This window comes from Giraffa tippelskirchi, chromosome 9, assembly GCF_054371585.1.
Source record: "Giraffa tippelskirchi isolate mGirTip1 chromosome 9, T2T-mGirTip1v1.2.pri, whole genome shotgun sequence".
Lineage (NCBI taxonomy): Eukaryota > Metazoa > Chordata > Mammalia > Artiodactyla > Giraffidae > Giraffa > Giraffa tippelskirchi.
In genome coordinates, this window is record NC_137283.1 from 137,859,600 (window position 1) to 137,879,947 (window position 20,348).

At 36.0% G+C, this 20,348-nt stretch overlaps 1 protein-coding gene across 2 annotated transcripts in view; it reads left to right on the forward strand.

Annotated features, from left to right (window-relative positions):
• Positions 1-330: 330 nt before the first annotated feature.
• The window catches only part of PDE7B (phosphodiesterase 7B), a 350,661-nt gene continuing 330,643 nt past the window's right edge, over positions 331-20,348 (forward strand). For both annotated transcript variants that reach the window (XM_081528762.1, XM_081528759.1), the window contains exon 1: positions 331-753. In XM_081528762.1, coding sequence (XP_081384888.1) covers positions 733-753 — 21 coding nt within the window. In that variant the 5' untranslated portion in view covers positions 331-732. The remainder of the gene's footprint in view (positions 754-20,348) is intronic.

Genomic DNA, 20,348 nt, shown 5'->3' on the forward strand with positions numbered 1-20,348 from the left:
AACAGCTGGCCAGTGGGCAAAGGTACATACACACGCATTGGGGGAAAAGAGAAATCTTTGCTGCTCTCATCAAGCTCAGTGTTTCTCGTCTTGTTTTGTTTTCGGATACACCTCGCCACAAGGTATTTTAAATTGCTAAAATTTATTCCTGAAAATAGAAAATGTGTCTTGGGTTCTCCTGAGAGTGGAGTGCCCAGGCTCACCACAGGCGCACACACACACACATTCTTCCCATAGCACAGCACTTCAAAATTAATAGCACATGCAGAGGAAAAACTAAACCCTTTGACGTCACTCTTGAAATGAGGAAACATAAACAGAAAAGGCTCCACTCCAGTAAGCTGCCAGAGTTGAAGCCGATTGGTCTCCGCTTTTCCTTGCCTGTGGCAACTGACAGCACCTCCCAGCCCAGCAGGCCGGCTGCCTGCTCCCCCAGCCAGTCGGTGGGTCTGGGCGCTGCAGCAGCCTCAGCTCCATCCCAGCGCTTGCTGGGAGAAACGTGGTGTCTTCACCCACAGAGAATCTCTTTCTACCTTCCTTCTTTCCTTCCCGATCTCTCTGTGTGCTTTCGTCTTTCTTCTTTTTTTTTTTTTTTCTTATTTTTTCTTACTTAATTATATTTGTAATCCTGGATGAAGTTGCTGGATTCCGCAGCACAAGTCTTCATGAACAAGCGGCAGCGCTCAGAGATTTCACGGCATTCAGAGGTCACAGAACTGCCACTATGGTTAAATGTCTTGTTTAATGGTTGAGGTAGGTACGACAGATTTCAGCGGCAACTCATTTTTCTTGAGAGAATCCCAGGAGAGAGATGGCAGGAGTTTTATTTTAAATGAACCTGTATGTATATATTTTTTGGTCTGTGATTGTTACTACAGCAACCAGCTTTTGAATTTCCTTCCTTTTTCTAGGCGAACTGACTAAACATTATCACTTACCCTGAATTAACTGTTTCATTCCAAGCAGCCTAATGAGACACTCTGGCCTTTTCACTGCTCTTTGAGCCCCTCCTGAGAGGGTTGTTTTTTTCCCTTTGGGTTTTTTTTTTTTTTTCATGAATGCAATATTTCTTCTCCAATGTAAATCTTAGGGTTGAGTCAGTTTTTCTTTTTGGTGGGACAGGACAGGAAAATACTGGTAAAGAGATCGGTGAGGGTTGTGGAACAGGGAAAAAGAAATTCCATTTTTCTCTTGAGTTTGTTATGTTGGTTGATAGAAGATGAATAAATTAGTAGGAAGGGAGAAAGAAACTAATAATGAGACCAAAGGTAAAAAAAAAAAAAAAAAACCTATGGAAGATGTGTCTGAAATATGAATTCTTGAGGAAAATGCAATTTATCAATTAGTTGCATTTTATAAAATGTTCTGGATTTGGAAGTCAACAGAGGAGATCCAGGCACTGAGTTATATGATCAAATGACTTAGATCTTGTTATTTATAAAGGAGAATAAAACTTCTTTATTAGCACTGAAAATCTGCTAATTGTCTTCTCCTACAATAGTTGAAAGCAGAGTGAGATATTTAATTATGGACTTGAGTGATTGAGCCTGGGAACTAATTAACCATCTATAGGTTCTGTTCTTCATGTGTTTGGCTAGAATAACTATTAAAATGTTAGACTAAACCTCTTTGCCCCTGAAAGCAGGCATATGCATTTATATACATAAACCACTAAATGTTGCAGCAAGCAGGGCAGTTAAACCCCTTTTTCAATGGCACAATATTATTGTAGGTTGAGGAGAACCTCTTCTAAAAATCATTCCTATCTAGAGTCAATTATTGTAAGAGCAATTCAAGTAATATATAGTTAATATGGATTTCCTTATTATCCTTCTCAAAGTTATGCAATAACAAGTAAGACAGGATTGTTTGAAACCATTACTCTGTATCCAGAAATTCTTGATTTTTGTCAAAGGTTTCTAGTCTCAACATTAAGAAAAAATTTTAAAACGGGGTCATGTTAGCAGTAAGATTAAGCAAGGTGTAAAACACATCGTGCATTTCAAAGAATTATGAAATTAACTGCCTAAGAGTGTAATGTACCAAGTTAAGAACTGCAAAAATATTAGCCCTGAAATGCAGAGGATGTGCTGTGAATGGACAATTGCTTTTCTGCAGTGCCTAGTGGGAAAACAAGGACTTTGTGTGTTGCAAATGCCTAACTGCCGCTCCTCCATTTCCTCTGCTTTATCTTTTATTACTGGCTGGCGAAACAAAGACGGGTGTCAGTAGTTACGTTTTGATTGACATTTTCTCTAATATAATGAAGTCACTTTGTGTATGAAGTAGAAGCTCAAAGTTAACAAGTTGCAACTCCAAAGTCTGTATCCTCTTTATAAGGTTTTTCACCTGATACTGTAAGCTGTCTGGTTTCAGAGTGTACTCTGTTGAACATGAGACAAAATCAGTGGTGACTATATATATGTCAGCCAGTTAACGGGGAGAAACTCTTTTGAATCAAGTTACTTAGGGCAAGGATGGAAAAATCCAAGATGTGTCAGGAGCAGACATCAACTTAGAAAAAATAATTGCCCCAGTACATTTTGTAATGCCTTACATGATGTTCAGCACAAAATTCCCCATTGTCAGTTCTCAATTAATACCTACTTAAAATGTTTGCGGAGAATTTACTATCCTTCATATATTGTAATTTAAATAAATTTCAAATATGGTATTTTCAACTGTCTTTGAAAAAAGTTTTTGATGTTAAAGTCCAACCTGACGTGTAATCTATTTAGGAGGGCATTTCGAACACTGATGTTCTTTTCAGTCAAAGGAACATGTTACCCCAAAACAGATGTAAAAGTAAGTTTCCTCAAAGTGAGATGGTACTGCCTGGGGAATGCCTCTGCCTAGGAATTAATCTTCCAAAGTTGAATTTGTTAACCAGGCTCCAGTCATAGGGGAAGCTGCATGTTGACTCACAGAACATGGTGTTGGAAGGAATCCATTAAACAGTAAACTAATCTCAAGCAAGACCAAAAGGTCTTCATTATATTAAAGAGAAGTATCAAAAGTGAGAATCAGAATAGACTTCAGAGCATCTAAATGTAAAACCTATTAGGTGTTCTAAGTGGTCTAACTCACATTGACTGGTAGCGGGTAATTTATTGAAGGAGGTAGGTAACTTATTGAAGAATCCTCAATGTTCAAAAATTTTTACCCAAAGACTCCACCATCCCATGGATTCAGGTTATTTGTCCCAGAGAAGTTCACAGACAAGCAGGACTCTTTCTTCTAGGAGGTGCATCTAGCTGGCGAGAAAGAGATTTGGCCTTTGGAAATGCAATGAGACCCTTTCTATCAGTGTCTCCCCATGGTGGCATATCTTTTTCTCCTCAGAGCTCCCCCAGGGGCATCCTCATTTTTTCTAAGACTGAGCCTTGGGGAGCATATCTATTGCTCATGTCAGAGCCATGAGGTATTTTACAGGTATCAGGACCATTGACTTTACAAGCATCCTAGTTGACTTTGTCAACATGCTAACTTTGATTCCTGAGGTGATGCATACTTGGTGTATTGTGTGTGTGTCATGTCCGACTATTTGCAACTCCATGGACTGTAGCCAGCCAGGTTCTTCTGTCCATAGCAGTTTCCAAACAAGAATACTGGAATGGGTTGCCATTTGCTACTCCAGGAGATCTTCCCAACCCAGAGATCAAACCCGCGTCTTTTGCGTCTCCTGCATTGGTAGGCAGCTTCTTTACTAGTGTACCACCTGGTATATAAGCAATGAGTCACTTGGTATACTAGCCATCTTTAAAGTGATGATACAGAAGTTTGGGGGAGAAATGGGGGAAAAGGGATGTAGAATGGAATTCTCCAGGCCAGAATACTGGAGTGGGTAGCCTTTGCCTTCTCCAGGGGATTTTCCCAACCCAGGGATCGAACCCAGGTCTCCTGCATTGCAGGCAGGTTCTTTACCAGCTGGGCCACAAGGGAAGCCCAAGAATACTGGAGTGGGTAGCCTATCCCTTCTCCAGCAGATCTTCCCGACCCAGGAATCAAACCGGGGTCTCCTGCAGGCAGATTCTTTACCAACTGAGCTATCAGGGAAGCCCATGTATAACCCAAAGTGGCAATATCTACTATATTCCAGGCATGTTAGAGATCTGAATAAAGAGTACAATGAAATATGTCAACATTCTAGTGTATAATCAAGGCAGTTACACTTTCCCAAGAATCGTTTAGGTATATAGATGATTTAATTTGTACCTAGGAAGAGATTGCATGGAGCACACTAGAAACAGCAGCAGATAGAGATGGGACCAGTGGGCACCCTTATTCAGGCTCTAACTAGTTAGGAAGCACTTGGCTTACCCTTGATCCCACCTGTAAATGAAACTGGTTGTATTGGATTATTTCTTACAGTCTTTTTTTGATAAAACTTTTTGTAGCGTTCTTATTTGGGGATTTTAAAAATTCTATTTGTATATAAAAATGTGAGTGTCAGACTTTTATTTAAAAAATTACTGTATGCTTTCCACATGTCAAGATGTGGATAATGTATTTGTAGTGATATCCATAAAAAATATAATGTTTACGGAGCCAAAGTTTTCCCATTGGTTGATTAAGCTATTTCACAGGTTTGAGATGGTGAATTAAATCAGTGCATTGGTAGTTTCTCCATCATCCACTTGAACTTGGAACCGTAAGAGTTCCAAAAAGCAGGAGTCCTTCAAGAACTCTGGCAGCAACCCCAGATGCCAGTAGCCAGTTGGTACAAGCAAGAAAGTTTCCTAAACTGTGCTGGGCTTGACCACTGATACAGTGTCATATGGCAGGAATGTCCTTTGTGTCAAGAAACCTCCCAAAGTGGCTCAAAAGAACTGTGTGAGTTAAGGTAAATTTCTTCAACTTTGGAGGCCTCAATTTCCTCTGTTTTATGATGAAGCTCTTGGAATACTTCTAGGATGCTTTTTTCCTTTCCAGATTCTGTACTTCACCATGATAGGTTAATAGTGACTCGTTAGCATTAAACTCTTTTTATTCTTCCACCTCTCCCATCCTTTATTTCTTCTACTTCCCTTAAAAGTTTACCTGTATTCAATTATCCAAATTTATATAATTTCACCTCCAAAATACCCTCATTGTCAAGGAAAAACAGAAACAAGTCCCTGGGTTTTGGGCAATTTCTCTGCAGGTGGACTATGGCTCCCCAGGGAAGACCACGTGTCCTCACCCCATTTCTCTCCTCTGAGGCTGACGTGCTGCTCCATGGCTGTAGCACCCCTTCAGACAGTAAAGGGACATGCTTTGAGTTCATTGTATCTGGAGACTTTAATGTGACAAGTGTCTTTTTCCTAAGTGCCAATCATTGTCTTAGGCTTTCTGTATTATTTCACTTCAATCTCCGCTGCTCCAATTCTGGTTTCTTTAGAGAATAACTGAACATGTGTTAATAACTAAGTTGGAGGAATCCTCAGAAGAAGAAAGTTTTTGGTGAATTGACTGTCCATTGGGTATCTGCTCTGAGACCTTACCCTTGTGGTTTGGAGGGGTTTAGGGGCAGGGGGAGAGCTGCCTCATCCTACTGGTAGATTTTAGTACAATTCAGTTATCCTAATTCAGGCACTGGTAGGATCCTACTTGGGTGAGAGCATTCCTGCTGGCATCTCCTTGGGTGTTGATTTACAGTTAACATCTCAAGTGTGGAGAATAGGGAGCAAGGTTTGTAGCTTCAGATAAACCTAAAAATAACATGACACAAAACACACATAAGTCTATGAAGTAATATATAATTCTTAATATTCTAGTGTGTAAATAAATACTCCAATATTTTCAAAATCAAAATCCTTTCTTGGATGCTTTGTACATTTATTTACATACAGTAAAGAAGCATGAAAATAACAGCCTTAGTCAATATACCGGTAAAGAAAGCTTATTTTATCCATACCCCTCCATCCTTTCCTGTCCCTCCACCCTTCCTTTCTTCCTTCCTGTCTCCTTTTCTTCTCTCTCTTGCATTTGTAAGGAGAAGATGGAAAAATTAAGATTGGTAATGAGACTTTGATGGCATTTCCTCTTATAAAATTTGAAGTTTGTTTGTTTTAGTTTTTCCTTTCTAGTGGCTGGTGAATTTGCATAAAATTTTTCATTAAAATTGCTGCTCAGATTCTTTTCTTATTATTAGCTTTTGTGTTTTAGATTCATAATTAACATATAAATAAATGTAACAGACATCCTTTCTACATGATGAAAATCATCATTGCCTACTTATTGCTTCAAACACACACAAAAAGATTTTGTTCAAAACAGAAGTTTATACATGATTTAAATATCCTAAAGGATCTTTGAGAGTTTTCTTTTCCTTTGGGATGGCAGGTGGAGTCCAGGGTTTGGTGTGAGGAGGTATTTCCATGGGTTCAGATATAGACATAGGAGGTTAGTATATACCTGTGCTTGTGTGCTAAGTCACTTCAGTCCTGTCCAACTCTTCGCGACCCTATGGACTGTAGCCCACCAGGCTCCTCTGCCTATGGAATTTTCCAGGCAGGAGTACTGGAGTGGGTTGCCATTCTCTTTTTCAGGGGATCTTCCCTAAACTGGTCAAAATTTGATATCTAAAATAAAGATACTTAACGTTCAATGTTTTACATATTCTTTGACTCTAGTAAATCTTAGTCTAAGAACATATCAAATTATGTTTATTTTTGCCTTCTTTGTAATATAAAAACTCAGAAACTACCTAAACTAATAATAGGTGAGTTGTTGAGTACATTATTTAAAATCCATAGACTAGAATATCATATCACTCTTTAAAAGAGTAAGCGAGATCTACATGAACAATCTGGAATGATTTTCAAGATGTGACAAGTGGAAAAAAGCTACATTAGCATTTGTATAGCTACATATACATATCCACACACACTGATTGAAAATGTCTACAAATTCAAATAAAAACAACAATGGAAGCCTCTGGGGTGTAAATACTGTAGAATTGTCCAACTTTTCTCACCACAAGTTTATTATGTATGCAATGGAAAAATTATGAGTATCTATTTCTTTTCGCATGATATTTAAGTTAAGGTGAGACAAAAATTAGAAAATAAAAGGAGAGAGAGTTCTGTTTTTTAATTGCTTCAGTAGATTCTTCCTTCAATCCTATTGAGTTTCCCTCCTTTGCCTTTGACACAGCTGAGGAGACCAGCTTGTCCCTGAAGTGAGGAGAGAGATAGCTCAGCTTTCCTGCTTGAGTAACTGTGGACCAATCATTTCTCAGGGCACCAGTGTCCCCATGTACAAAATGAGAGTCTTAGTCGAGCTCAGAGTTCCTTCCAGCTTTCATATGTGTTTCAGAGTTTTCATGAGAAAACTTGCTGGCCTGTTGCCTGACAACTATTTGAGACTTTTCTCCATAAACTAAATGTACATATTTTACTTAATATATTTTATTGGTTTGAGCACTTTAAACTTTCTGTTTTAGAATTAGTTTGGTTTAATTTTTCAAATTAAATATGCACAATTTATATTTACTCAAATAGTGTTTAAGGAAACCACCCATCATAGACTTTTTAAATTAAAATATGCTATATCATTTATTCATAAAATAGTAGAAAACACTGTGTGTATTAAGTTGTGTATTTTGTGCAGTAATATAAGCAACAAATGCTTCAGTTTCAATATGATTTATACATTTCTTGGTTTTTCAGGAGGAAAAAAAAACTTTCATTTCCTTTTCCCATTATGCCACTTGCCAGCTGTGTCCAGCCAGATGAAAGAACTCAGTCATTTACAAAAGTGTAGATGCGTTCTCGTAAAAGGAGATGCTGCAGTAATGCAGAGGTCTAAAGAACGCCTTGATTTAGAAAAGATCATTAAATTTAAGGAAAAAGTTGTTTTCCATGTGATAAAAATACAGTATATTTCCTTGTCCTTCAGACTAGTGTTCTTGTTTTTCAGTGAAATAAAAACAATTTCAATTTGGTTTTTAGTTTGATTTGGAAAATGTATTGGTCATTTTAATTATTTAGTAATTTTTATTTTCTGTTTTTCTAGACCTTTTTTTATTGTGCTTAGAGTAAAGAACAATCTTTAAGTTAAAACAAAAGGGATAGATACAAAACAGAAATTTGTATGATAGGAGACTTCAATGACATTCTAGATTTTTCTCTATACATTTCTCTTAATTTTTTTATGAAAAAAAATTGTTAATCATTTAAAAATAATCCAATGGCTAATAATAAAGTAGCTGAGAATTACTGTCTTCTTTCTCATTAATGTGTTGCCACTAAGTGTCTGTGTGAGTGCATGAGAGAGATAGAGGGCAAACCCTTCTTAAACTTGAAAACAAATGTACATAAAAACTTTAAAAATGGTATTCATGTCAGAAACAGTGAATTGGTGAACATAGCCTATTTAAAATATGTCTCCTTTAATGTAAATCTTTTAAAAAATAGGTCAAACATTTATTGAATTAAACGGTAATAATATATTATTTTTTTTTAAATCTAGTTTTCATATATTATGTGGAGAGAGAAGGGAAAACAGAAAGAAAACAATAACGATCAAACTTTTTTCAAGAAAAACTGACCTTGTAACCTAAATTTCTGCATTCAAGTTCCAAATGCTGGCCTTAAGTTATTTAGCACTTTTGACTTTTAAACCTCTTAAATGTGAGTTTAAGATGAGGTACATTTATGTTGTAAAATTTCTAACATTTACTCTCTACGCACACGGTTGGATTGGCTTTCATATTAGTCGCTAGTTCAGAGCACGAATGTCAAATCAGTTCTTTCTCAGAATCTTTCTATTAGGAAAGGATTTATTATGCCCATTTTAATGACAATGTAATTGAGGTTCACAGAAGTTAAGACTAATAGAGCTGAAATTGAATCCCAGCTTTTTAAATGACAGGGTTTTTTTTTGTTTGTTTTGGTTTTCAGTGTTTCAAAAGCATTATGTTAAAATCCATCTTTGATCATTCTAAGCATAGAAAAAGAGTTTTAAAATTATTTTACAAAATATAAAAATATCTATGTCAAAATGTTAAATCAATCTGCTTGAAATATTTTTAGGAGTTTCCAGTGTATCGAGGAAACATTATTTCATTTTAAATTCATTCACAGTGACTAAATCTGACACTTTCAACTTCAGGAGTTTTGTTCTGGAAGGCAGTGTCGTATAATGGTAAACAGTGCGGAATCTGGCACAGTTTACTGTGGCTTACTGATTAGCTCTGTGATCTTGAGCCAGTTAGTCTCTCTGAGCAGCACTCTACTTATTTATAAGATGAAGGTGTTTATAATATCTCCCTCATATGGTTGTTGAGAATATCAAATGCGTTTTATTTGTAAAGTGCTTAAAGTAATTCATGAAAGGTAGTAAGCATCATATGTGTATCAACTGGTATTGTTTGCTTACACTTATAAAAATTATTTCATGGAGTTTTAACTATTTTGGACATAGTACTGTGGGGTGCTTTAAACACTTAAGAGAAATACAGTTTTAATTTTATTTTTAAACTATAGCACATATGCAGAGAAATACTCAAAAGATATAAATGTACAGAATGGTTTACTAGTTACAAGTGAACCACTGTGTAACCACTACACTACCCAAGCCAAGAAAGAGAACATTATTGCATAATTGTCACTTCAAAAATCCTGTCAAGCCTCCTCCACTCTTTTTACTCATCATTATACAGTGAGATTTAGTAATTGTTGAGTACAGCTGTATTTTATTTCATTATTACATAGTATCTAATTATCTGATACTATGCAACAATTTATTCATCCATTTTACTATGGAAAAATGTTTCAATTTTACCTAGTTTTTAATATTATGAATAGTACTGGTCTGAGCATTCTTATGCCTGTCTTTTGATGCACCAGTACATGTATTTCTGCTGACCGTATGCCTAGGAATTAGTTGCTGGGCCACAGAGAGTGTTTATGTTTTACTTCAGTAGAAAATTCAAAACTGCTCAAAATGGTTAAAATAATTTACACTCCCACCAACAATGTATGGTTGATACAAATGCTAATTTATAAGGTTCCTCACTAGCCTTATAAATCAGCATTTAGGGGAGGTATGCAGTGATTAGTATATGGTGGTTTTAATTTGCATTTTCCTGGCTATTGATCAGTTTGAACACTTTTGCACATGTATATTGGCCATGTAAATATCTTCTTTGTGAATTGTCTAAATAAGTCATTTATATATTAATTTATAGGAATTTTTAAAATATATTTTGATACCTTTTATTGCTATCTGTTGTACAAATATTTTTCTCCCATTGGTAAAATCTCCTTTCTCTTCTTGGTTCTCTACATTTCCACATAAATTTTAAAATTAATTTAAGATTTTTCTCTAAAAAAAGAAAAAAACACTTTTGGGATGTTGATGGATTTGGGAAGATTTGACATCTTGAGTCTTTCAGTTCATGAAAGTAGTATATTCTTCCCTTTATTTAGGTCTTTGGTAATTTCTCTCAATAATAGCTTGCTTTGTGGTCATTTTGCATACTCCTTGCTAGATATATTACCAAGCAGTTAGTATTTTGATGCTATTCTAAATAGTATCTCTTCAATTTTAATTTTTAATTTTTGTTACTAATATATAGTTGTTTGTTGTTATTTAGTCCCTGTGGAAAACCAATTAAATGTTGTATATCAATTTGTTGTCAGCAGGCTTGCTGAACTTACTTGGAAATTCTAATAATTTATCTGTCAATTCTTTTGATTTTCTATGTAGTCAGTCATACTATCCATGAATATTGGTAGGTATGTATATATTCTTCTTAAATATTGATAATTTTTTCTTATTGTAATGGCTAGGATTTTCAGTAAATTGTTGAAGAGATAACAATGGGTAGTGTATTATTTTCAATATTAGAAGGAAATTTTTCAACATTCTACCATTAAGTATGATATTGCTTATAATATTGGAAGTTTCCTTCTATTTCTAGTTTGTAATTTACCATGAATAAATATTTGATTTATCAAATATTTTTTCTGATATCTACCATATGATTTTCTCTATTATTCTTTTGAGGTGGTGATTAATTTTACAATGTCAAATCCAACTTGAAATCCTGGAGTAATTCCAATTTTGTCATGATGTGTTCTGATATTTTTAAATCCATTTTTACCTTGTTTCTGGATTGCTAATAACTTTTAGGATTTTGCAGCTATGTTCATTAAGAAAAATAAGCCTAAAGTTATTCTTTCTGGGAACAACCAGGTTCCATTGACTTCATAAAAATAGTTAGAAAATATTACCTTTTTAAAATTTGAGGGAGGGAGATTTATATAAATTTATATAGATTCATCGGAGAAGGCAATGGCCCCCCACTCCAGTACTCTTGCCTGGAAAATCCCATGGACGGAGGGTTTTCCGTCCATGGGGTTGCTAAGAGTCGGACACGACTGAGCGACTTCACTTTCACTTTTCACTTTCATGCATTGGAGAAGGAAATGGCAACCCACTCCAGTGTTCTTGCCTGGAGAATCCCAGGGACGGGGGAGCCTGGTGGGCTGCCGTCTATGGGGTCGCACAGAGTTGGACACGACTGAAGCGACTTAGCAGCAGCAGCAGCATATAGATTCATGCCATTTCTTCCTTAAATATCTGTTAGACATTGTAATCAAGTCCATCTAGTCCTGGAATATTTTGTGGCCAAGATTTTAGTTACAATTTTAATTTTACTAATTTTTATGGGTTATTGAGATTCTCTACTTTTATTTTCAGTTTTGGTAAGTCGTGTATTTTTAGGTCAGCTATTTTATCAAAATTTAGTAATTAGCATAAGTTGTTCATAATTCTCTGCTTTTTAGGCTAACTTTTTATTCTTGCTCTTAGTTTATTATGCCATTTCAGTTTTTCTTGTTTTTCTCCAATGGTTTTGCCAAGATCAATTTTATTAGATACTTCAAGTAAAAACTTTTGACTTTTTAAATTCTCTTTATTTATGTGTACTTATTGTCTGTTTATTCGTTTTAGTCCTTTATTATTTCCTTTTTTCTTCTTTCTTTAGATTTATTTTCTTAAGTTTTTTTCTATTTTCTCAGGGTTTTTTTTTTTCTTGACTCATAGCATTTCAATTTTTCTTCTTTTTCAATATATACATTTAAACCAATAAATTTTTCTTTAATTTGCATCCCCAAATTTAGTATTTCCATGATCAGATAGCTCAAAACAATTTCAATTGTAACTTCTTTTTGGACTCTTAGATTATTTAGATGTGCATTTATTAATTTTCAAACATATTGGGATTTTGTAGTTATCTTTTTGTGATTGTTTCCTAGTATAATCTGCTGTGGTCATAGGTCATAATTGATACTACATGATTTAGATCATTGAGATTTGGTGTAGCTTATATGTATGATCCAACATATAGTCAACTTCTACACATGTTTCACATACATTTGAAATGAATTTGGACTCTGGCTGTTAGGTACTGCACTCTACCCAAGTCAATTGGTGGTGGTTGTCACTAAGTCATGTTGGACTATTGCCAACCCATGGACTTCCAGGCTCCTCTGTCCATGAGATTTCCCAGGCAGAAGACTGGAGTGATTGCCATTTCCTTCTCCAGGGGATCTTCCTGACCCAAGGATCACACCAGAGTCTTCTGCATTGCAGGTGCATTTTTACCACCGAGACACCAGGGAAACCTATACAGATCAATTCAGTTCAGTCGCTCAGTTGTGTCCAATTCTTTGTGACTCAATGGACTGCAGCATACCAGGCTTCCCTCTCCATCACCAACTGCTGGAGCTTGCTCAAACTCACGTCCATCGAGTCGGAGATGCCATCCAACCTTCTCATCCTCTGTCATCCCATTCTCCTCCTTCCTTCAGTCTTCCCCAGCATCAGGGGCTTTTGCAGTGAGTCAGTTCTTTGCATCAGGTGGCCAAAGTATTGGAGCTTCAGCTTCAGCATCAGTTTTTCCAATGAATATTCAGGACTGATTTCCTTTAGGATGGACTGATTGGATCTCCTTGCAGTTCAAAGGACTCTCAAGAGTCTTCTCCAGAACTACAGTTCAAAACCATCAATTGTTCAGCAATCAGCTTTCTTTGTGGTTCAACCCTCACATCCATACATGACTACTGGAAAAACCATAGCTTTGACTAGACAGACCTTTGTCAGCAAAGTAATGTCTCTGCTTTTTATTATGCTGTCTAGGTTGGTCATAGCTTTTCTTCCAAGGATCAAGCGTCTTTGAGTTTCATGGCTGCAGTCACCATCTGTAGTGATTTTGGAGCCCAAGAAAATAAAGTCTATCACTGTTTCTGTTGTTTCCCCATCTATTTGCCATAAAGTGATGGGACCAGATCCCATGATCTTAGTTTTTTGAATATTGAACTTTAAGCCAGCTTTTTCAATCTGCTCTTTCACTTTCATCAAGAGGCTCTTTAGTTCTTCTTCACTCTCTGTCATAAGGGTGGTATCATCTGCATATCTGAGGTTATTGGTATTTCTCCATGGAAACTTGATTCCAGCTTGTGCTTCATCCAGCCTGGCATTTCTCATGATGTACTCTGCATATAAGTTAAATAAGCAAGCTGACAATATACAAGTCAATTAGGAAATTGTTAATCACATGAAAGTGAAAGTTGCTCAGTCGTGTCCAACTCTTTGCAACCCCATGGACTATACAGTTCATGGAATTCTCCAGGCAAAAATACTGGAGTGGGTAGCTATTCCCTTCTCCAGAGTATCTTCCTGACCCAGGAATCGAACTGTGGTCTCCTGAATTGTAGGCAGTTTATTTACCAGCTGAGCTACCAGTTCAGTTCAGTTCAGTCACTCAGTCGTGTCCAACTCTTTGCGACCTCATGAACCACAGCACACCAGGCCTCCCTGTCCATCACCAACTCCCTGCGTCCACCCAAACCCATGTCCATTGAGTCGGTGATGCCATCCAGCCATCTCCTCCTCTGTCGTCCCCTTCTCCTCCTGCCCTCAGTCTCTCCCAGCATCGGGGTCTTTTCCAATGAGTCAGCTCTTTGCATCCAGTGGCCAAAGTATTGGAGTTTCAGCTTCAACATCAGTCCTTCCAATGAACACCCAGGACTGATCTCCTTTAGGATGGACTGGTTGGAGCTCCTTGTAGTCCATGGGACTTTCAAGAGTCTTCTCCAACACCACAGTTCAAAAGCATCAATTCTTTGGTGCTCAGCTTTGTTTATAGTCCAACTCTCACATCCATACATGACCATTGGAAAAACCATAGCCTTGACTAGACGGACCTTTATTGGCAAAGTAATATCTTTGCTTTTTAATATGCTGTCTAGGTTGGTCATAACTTTCCTTCCAAGGAGTAAGCGTCTTTTAATTTCATGGCTGCAATCACCATCTGTAGTGATTTTGGAGCCCAGAAAAATCAAGTCTGACAGTGTTTCCACTGTTTCCCCATCTATCTGCCATGAAGTGATGGGACTGGATGCCATGATCTTAGTTTTCTGAATGTTGAGCTTTAAGCCAAGGTTTTCACTCTCCTCTTTCACTTTCATCAAGAGGCTCTTTAGTTCTTCTTCATTTTCTGCCATAAGGGTGGTGTCATCTGCATATCTGAAGTTATTGAGATTTCTCCCGGCAATCTTGATTCCAGCTTGTGCTTCATCTAGCCCAGCGTTTCTCATGATGTACTCTGCATATAAGTTAAATAAGCAGGGTGACAATATACAGCCTTGACATACTCCTTTTCCTATTTGGAACCAGTCTCTTGTTCCATGTCCAGTTCTAACTATTGCTTCCTGACCTGCATACAGGTTTCTCAAGAGGCAGGTCAGGTGGTCTGGTATTCCCATCTCTTTCAGAATTTTCCACAGTTTATTGTGATCCACACAGTCAAAGGCTTTGGCATAGTCAATAAAGCAGAAATAGATGTTTTTCTAGTACTCTCTTGCTTTTTTGATGATCCATCGGATGTTGGCAATTTGATGTCTGGTTCCTCTACCAGAGAAGCCCCTAATTCGGATCTAATAACTGGTTCTCAGGAAGCAAAAAAAATCAATAGGTATCAAAATGGTCTATGGTCCTCCAGAGAGACTCAGTGAATCAACAGATGTATAGTTAATGTGGTATTAAACTCTTTTGGAAGGAATTGATTAGAACAAACAAATCTTAAAAGTCTCCTTAGGGAAATAGGATGGTATTGGAAAAAAAGGATGACAGTTGCTTAGTTAGATACAAATTTAGAACTGTTATATCATCATGGTGAATTGAAACCTGTCTCGTAATGAGACCCATTTTTTTTTCTCTATAAATGATTTTGCCTTCAAGTCAACTTTAAAATCTATACAACTAGCTTTCTGTTAGCTAGTGTTTGTGTGACTTCTTTCTCATTCTCTAAATTTAAAATTTTCTATATGTTTATGTTTTAGATATCTCTCTTTACAAGCATCCGATTAGTAAATATTGTTTTATCATACAGTTTGGTATTTTTATTTTCAGTGGAGTATTTAGTCATTTTTTATTTAATGTCATAATAATATATTTGAATTTAAATATGCTGACTTACTGTGCAATTTGCCCTTCCTGTTCTATATTTCTTTTTATCTTTTTGTTTACTGTCTTTTGGATTGAATATATTTGTAATTACATTGCCCTTTTCCCATTAGCTTATTATTTTTACATATTTTTGCATTGTTTTACTGGTTACCATGGAAGTTACAGGAGGTGTCTTCAACCTAATCAAAGTGCAATGCGAATTAGTACTTTTATCACTTTGTGGGAAACTTGAAAACCTTAGAATGAGTGCCTTAACTACTTATGTGCTTCTTCTGAATTATATGTTATTTTTAGGTATTTAATTTTATATAATTTAAGTTCCACAATAATTATTGTTATTATGGTTTCATATGGTCTTATATACTCTTCATTTCTTCCTGCATCTATGAGATTACATATAGGATTTCTTTTAGTATAGTGATAATTTGGTCTACTTTTGTTTTGTTTTTTGTCTGAAATGCATTGACTTTTTTTCTAATATGTACTTTTCCTGGGAAGAAAATTCTAAACTGGTAATTCTCTTCCCCCACTTTATGATGTTATTGTCTTATAACTCACTGTTTCTGTTGATGCCAGAAAATAGTCTGTTTTAAAATTTATTTTTAATTGAAGGATAATTGCTTTACAAAGTTGTGTTGGCTTCTGCTGCATAACAGTGTGAATCAGATTTAAGTATACGTGTATCTCCTTCCTCTTGAGTCTCCCCCACCTCCTCATTCCATTCATCTAGGATGTCACAGAGCACCTAGCTGAGCTCCCTGTGTTATACAGCAGCTTCCCACTAGCTATCTGTTTTACACATGGTAGTGTATATATGTCATTGCATAATCTTTTAAAAGCAAACTGTCTGTAATTCTTTCTTTATATCTTCAATTTCCAGTAGTTTTACTATGATTGCTTAGGTGAGGTTTTCTTTGTATTTATTATTATATTTTTATTAAAATATATGTTTTCATTTTATGATGATGATTATGGTATTATTAGCTTCTAGATCTCTGACACAATTCTCAATTTTGTCTGTCATATCCTTGTATATATTATATGTAGTATTTTAAAGTCTCTGTAACTGTTTTATTTATATCATGTCTGTATCTATTGTCCTTTAGTGCTCCTGATGGGTTCACATTTCTTGCCTTTCATATGCTTGGTTATTTTTGATGAGGCACTGGACATTATATATAAAAACTATCGAGATAACTTGAGGCCTAGTGTGATACTCTCTTCACCTGATAGTATTTCCATTTGCTTCTGCCAAGTTACTGGTGGTACTAATACTCCTGATTGTCTTAACCTGATTTTGTGTTGAATAAATATATATGATGTGCTTAGAACAGTGGCTGGCACATACTAAGTACTATGCAGCTATCTCTTTTTTCCTTTCATTGCTTTCTTAAAAAGATATAGAAAGATGCATGAAAAGACCCTAGTATGCACCAGAAGTAAATTCTTAATTTGTTAAAATTTAATTGTCTTTTATATCTGAAATAAATTTAAAAATAGGAAGTTGTAATCAAAATCATAAGCTAAATAGATAAAGATGTGTTTATCTCCCATATTTCACTATAAGCAGTACTATAACCATTACATAAATGTTTACAACAAAGAATTACAGTTGCATCAGTACAATTACCTTATTTTATAACTATATTTGCCAGTAGTACTTTGACAAATATTATCATTTTGGAGGTTGCTAATATCCTAAAGAGAACTTGGGTCAAATAACTATTTGTTAATAGACAATTTTTCATCTGTACTGCATATTTCCATTCAAGGATATCTACCAAAATGTATTATTTAAGTCTTGATTTATGGTTACATAGTTGTTGTTCAGTCGCTAAGTTATGTCCAACTCTTGGCGACCCCTTGGACTGCAGCACAGCAGGCTTCCCAGTCCTTCACTGTCTCTAAGAGTTATCTTATTTAGTAGTTGATATGAATTAGCTACCATGAGCTATTAGCAACTTTCATTATCCAAATTGTTTCACAACTCCTAGTTCCACACAAGCAAACATTGTGTGTTAGTCCATATGTGTTGTAAACACATAAAATATTTTACTTTCAGTACAATAGCTATGTCCTGTGGAATGAACAAAATAATACTCAAGTCAGTTCAGTTCAGTCGCTCAGTTGTGTCCAACTCTGCGACTCCATGGACTGCAGCATACCAGGCTTCTCTCTCCATCACCAACTCCTGGAGCATGCTCAAACTGATGTCCATCAAGTCGGTGATGCCATCCAACCATCTCATCCTCTGTCATCCCCTTCTCCTCCTGCCCTCAATCTTTCCCAGCATCAGGGTCTTTTCAAATGATTCAGTTCTTCCCATCAGATGGCCAAAGTATTGGAGTTTCAGCTTCAACATCAGTCCTTCCAATGAACACCCAGGACTGATCTCCTTTAGGATGGACTGGTTGGATCTCCTTGCAGTTCAAGGGACTCTCAAGGGTCTTCTCCAACACCACAGTTCAAAAGCATCAATTCTTCGGCACTCAGCTTTCTTTACAGTCCAACTCTCATATCCATACATGACTACTGGAAAAACCATAGCCTTGACTAGACAGACCTGTGTTGGCAAAGTAATGTCTCTGCTTTTTAATATGCTGTCTAGGTTGGTCATAACTTTCCTTCCAAGGAGTAAGTGTCTTTTAATTTCATGGCTGCAGTCACTATCTGCAGTGATTTTGGAGCCCCCAAAAATAAAGTCTGACACTGTTTCCACTGTTTCCCCATATTTGCCATGAAGTGATGGGACCAGATGCCATGATCTTAGTTTTCTGAACATTGAGCTTTAAGCCAACTTTTTCACTCTCCTCTTTCACTTTCATCAAGAGGCTCTTTAGTTCTTCTTTGCTCTCTGTCATAAGGGTGGTATCATCTGCATATCTGAGGTTATTGATACTTCTCCCTGGAAACTTGATTCCAGCTTGTGCTTCATCCAGCCTGACATTTCTCATGATGTACTCTGTATATAAGTTAAATAAGCAGGGTGACAATATACAGCCTTGACGTACTCCTTTTCCTATTTGGAACCAGTCTGTGTTCCATGTCCAGTTCTAACTGTTGCTTCCTGACCTGCATACAGGTTTCTCAAGAGACAGGTCAGGTAGTCTGGTATTCCCATCTCTTTCAGAATTTTCCACAGTTTGTTGTGATTCACACAAAGAATAGCATAGTCAATAAAGTAAAAATAGATGTTTTCCTGGAATTCTCTTGCTTTTTCTATGATCCACTGGATGTTGGCAATTTGATCTCTTGTTCCTCTGCCTTTTCTAAATCCAGATTGAGCATCTGAAAGTTCTCGGTTCGCATACTGTTGAAGCCTAGCTTGGAGAATTTTGAGCGTTACTTTACTAGAGTGTGAGATGAGTTCACTTGTTCTAATTATTATTCAAATAGTTGCAAACAAAATACTATACCCAGGATTAAATTTAGCTAAGCTAAAGTCAATGTCTGGTCTAGTTATGTAAAACCAGATTTTTGGTGTTTTGTATTTATCTGTTGCTTCTGGCAGTTTGTTGGCTTTTCTTGGGCATTTGTGTTTTTCTAGTACTACTTTATGCAGATTTTCCAGTGCTGGGTTATCTTTGGAGCCCAGGTGAGGTTGAAGTTATAGCTAATAAATGCAAAGTATGCCAAGTCCTTAACCTAGAGACCAATCATTAAATTATTTACAATCAATTTTAAAATAGCTTGAAAAAACATATTTTAGAGAAAAACCATAAACAGTTAAGAAAAATATGCTTGAAATATCCTGCTTTGTTGATTTGACTTTTAAATAATTGTACATTTCTAGTTTTCATAATGTCATTTTTTTCAAAATAGAAATTTAAAAAATTGAAATTTAAAAAGAATCAATGTTTAATGATTCAGTATATCACTGAATGTGTGCTAAAGCATATTATACTAAAATACATTAATAAGTGGTATGTTTTATAAAATGTGCTGCTTTGAATTGATACCGTCATTCATTACAGGTAATAGAAAAGAAAGAAAATTGACTTAGTATTTAGGCCAAAAAACTAAGCTTTATGTGTTACTCCATGAATTTTTAAACTGAGAAGACATTTTTAGCTTTACCATGTTATATAGAGTAATAACAAGGACTTATTACAAACTGTTGTGTAACTAGCAGTTTTGCACAATTTTTAATTGCAAATTCTTATTAAAGGTACATGAGTAAGTTGTTCTGTTTCTAGCACAAATATTTCATTTTTTCCTTAAAGAAATAAAAAAGAAATTCATAAATAAATTTTAAACTAATTTAATGCATTGAATTTAAATTTCTTTAAAATTTATAAACATTTTGACCTGCATTTAGGTTATTCATGTAATCTTGAGTAAGCAAGATGACTCCAGTTAATTTCTAACTGTGAAACAGGCTGAAAATTTTGTCACCATTTCCAAACCAGAGTCTTATATCATAGCTTTAAAAAAAAAAGATTAGAATTCCAGGCTAGGAGAGGTTTTTTTTGTATGGCTGAGTTTAGCGCAGCATTCTCTACATCCTTGCTCTTGTCCTGAGCCAGTGTTCTGCTTGATGCCAAGATGGTTATACCCATCTTTCACCTCTTGTCAAGCTAGTGTTTAAATATGTTAACTATCAAGGGTTTCCGTAGTAGCTCAGATGGTAAAGAATCTGCCTGCAATGCAGGAAAACTGAGTTTGATCCCTGGGTTGGGAAGATCCCTTGGAGAAGGAGATGGCTACCCATTCTAGTATTTTTGCCTGGAGAATTCCATAGACAGAGAAGCCTCTTGGGCTATAGTCCATGGGGTCACAAAGATTCGGACACGACTGAGTGATTAACGTTACTACTATTATGTTGACTATCATCCCTATTAATGCCTATATTTTATCAAGAAGGAGGCCTGATGAATCAATAGGTG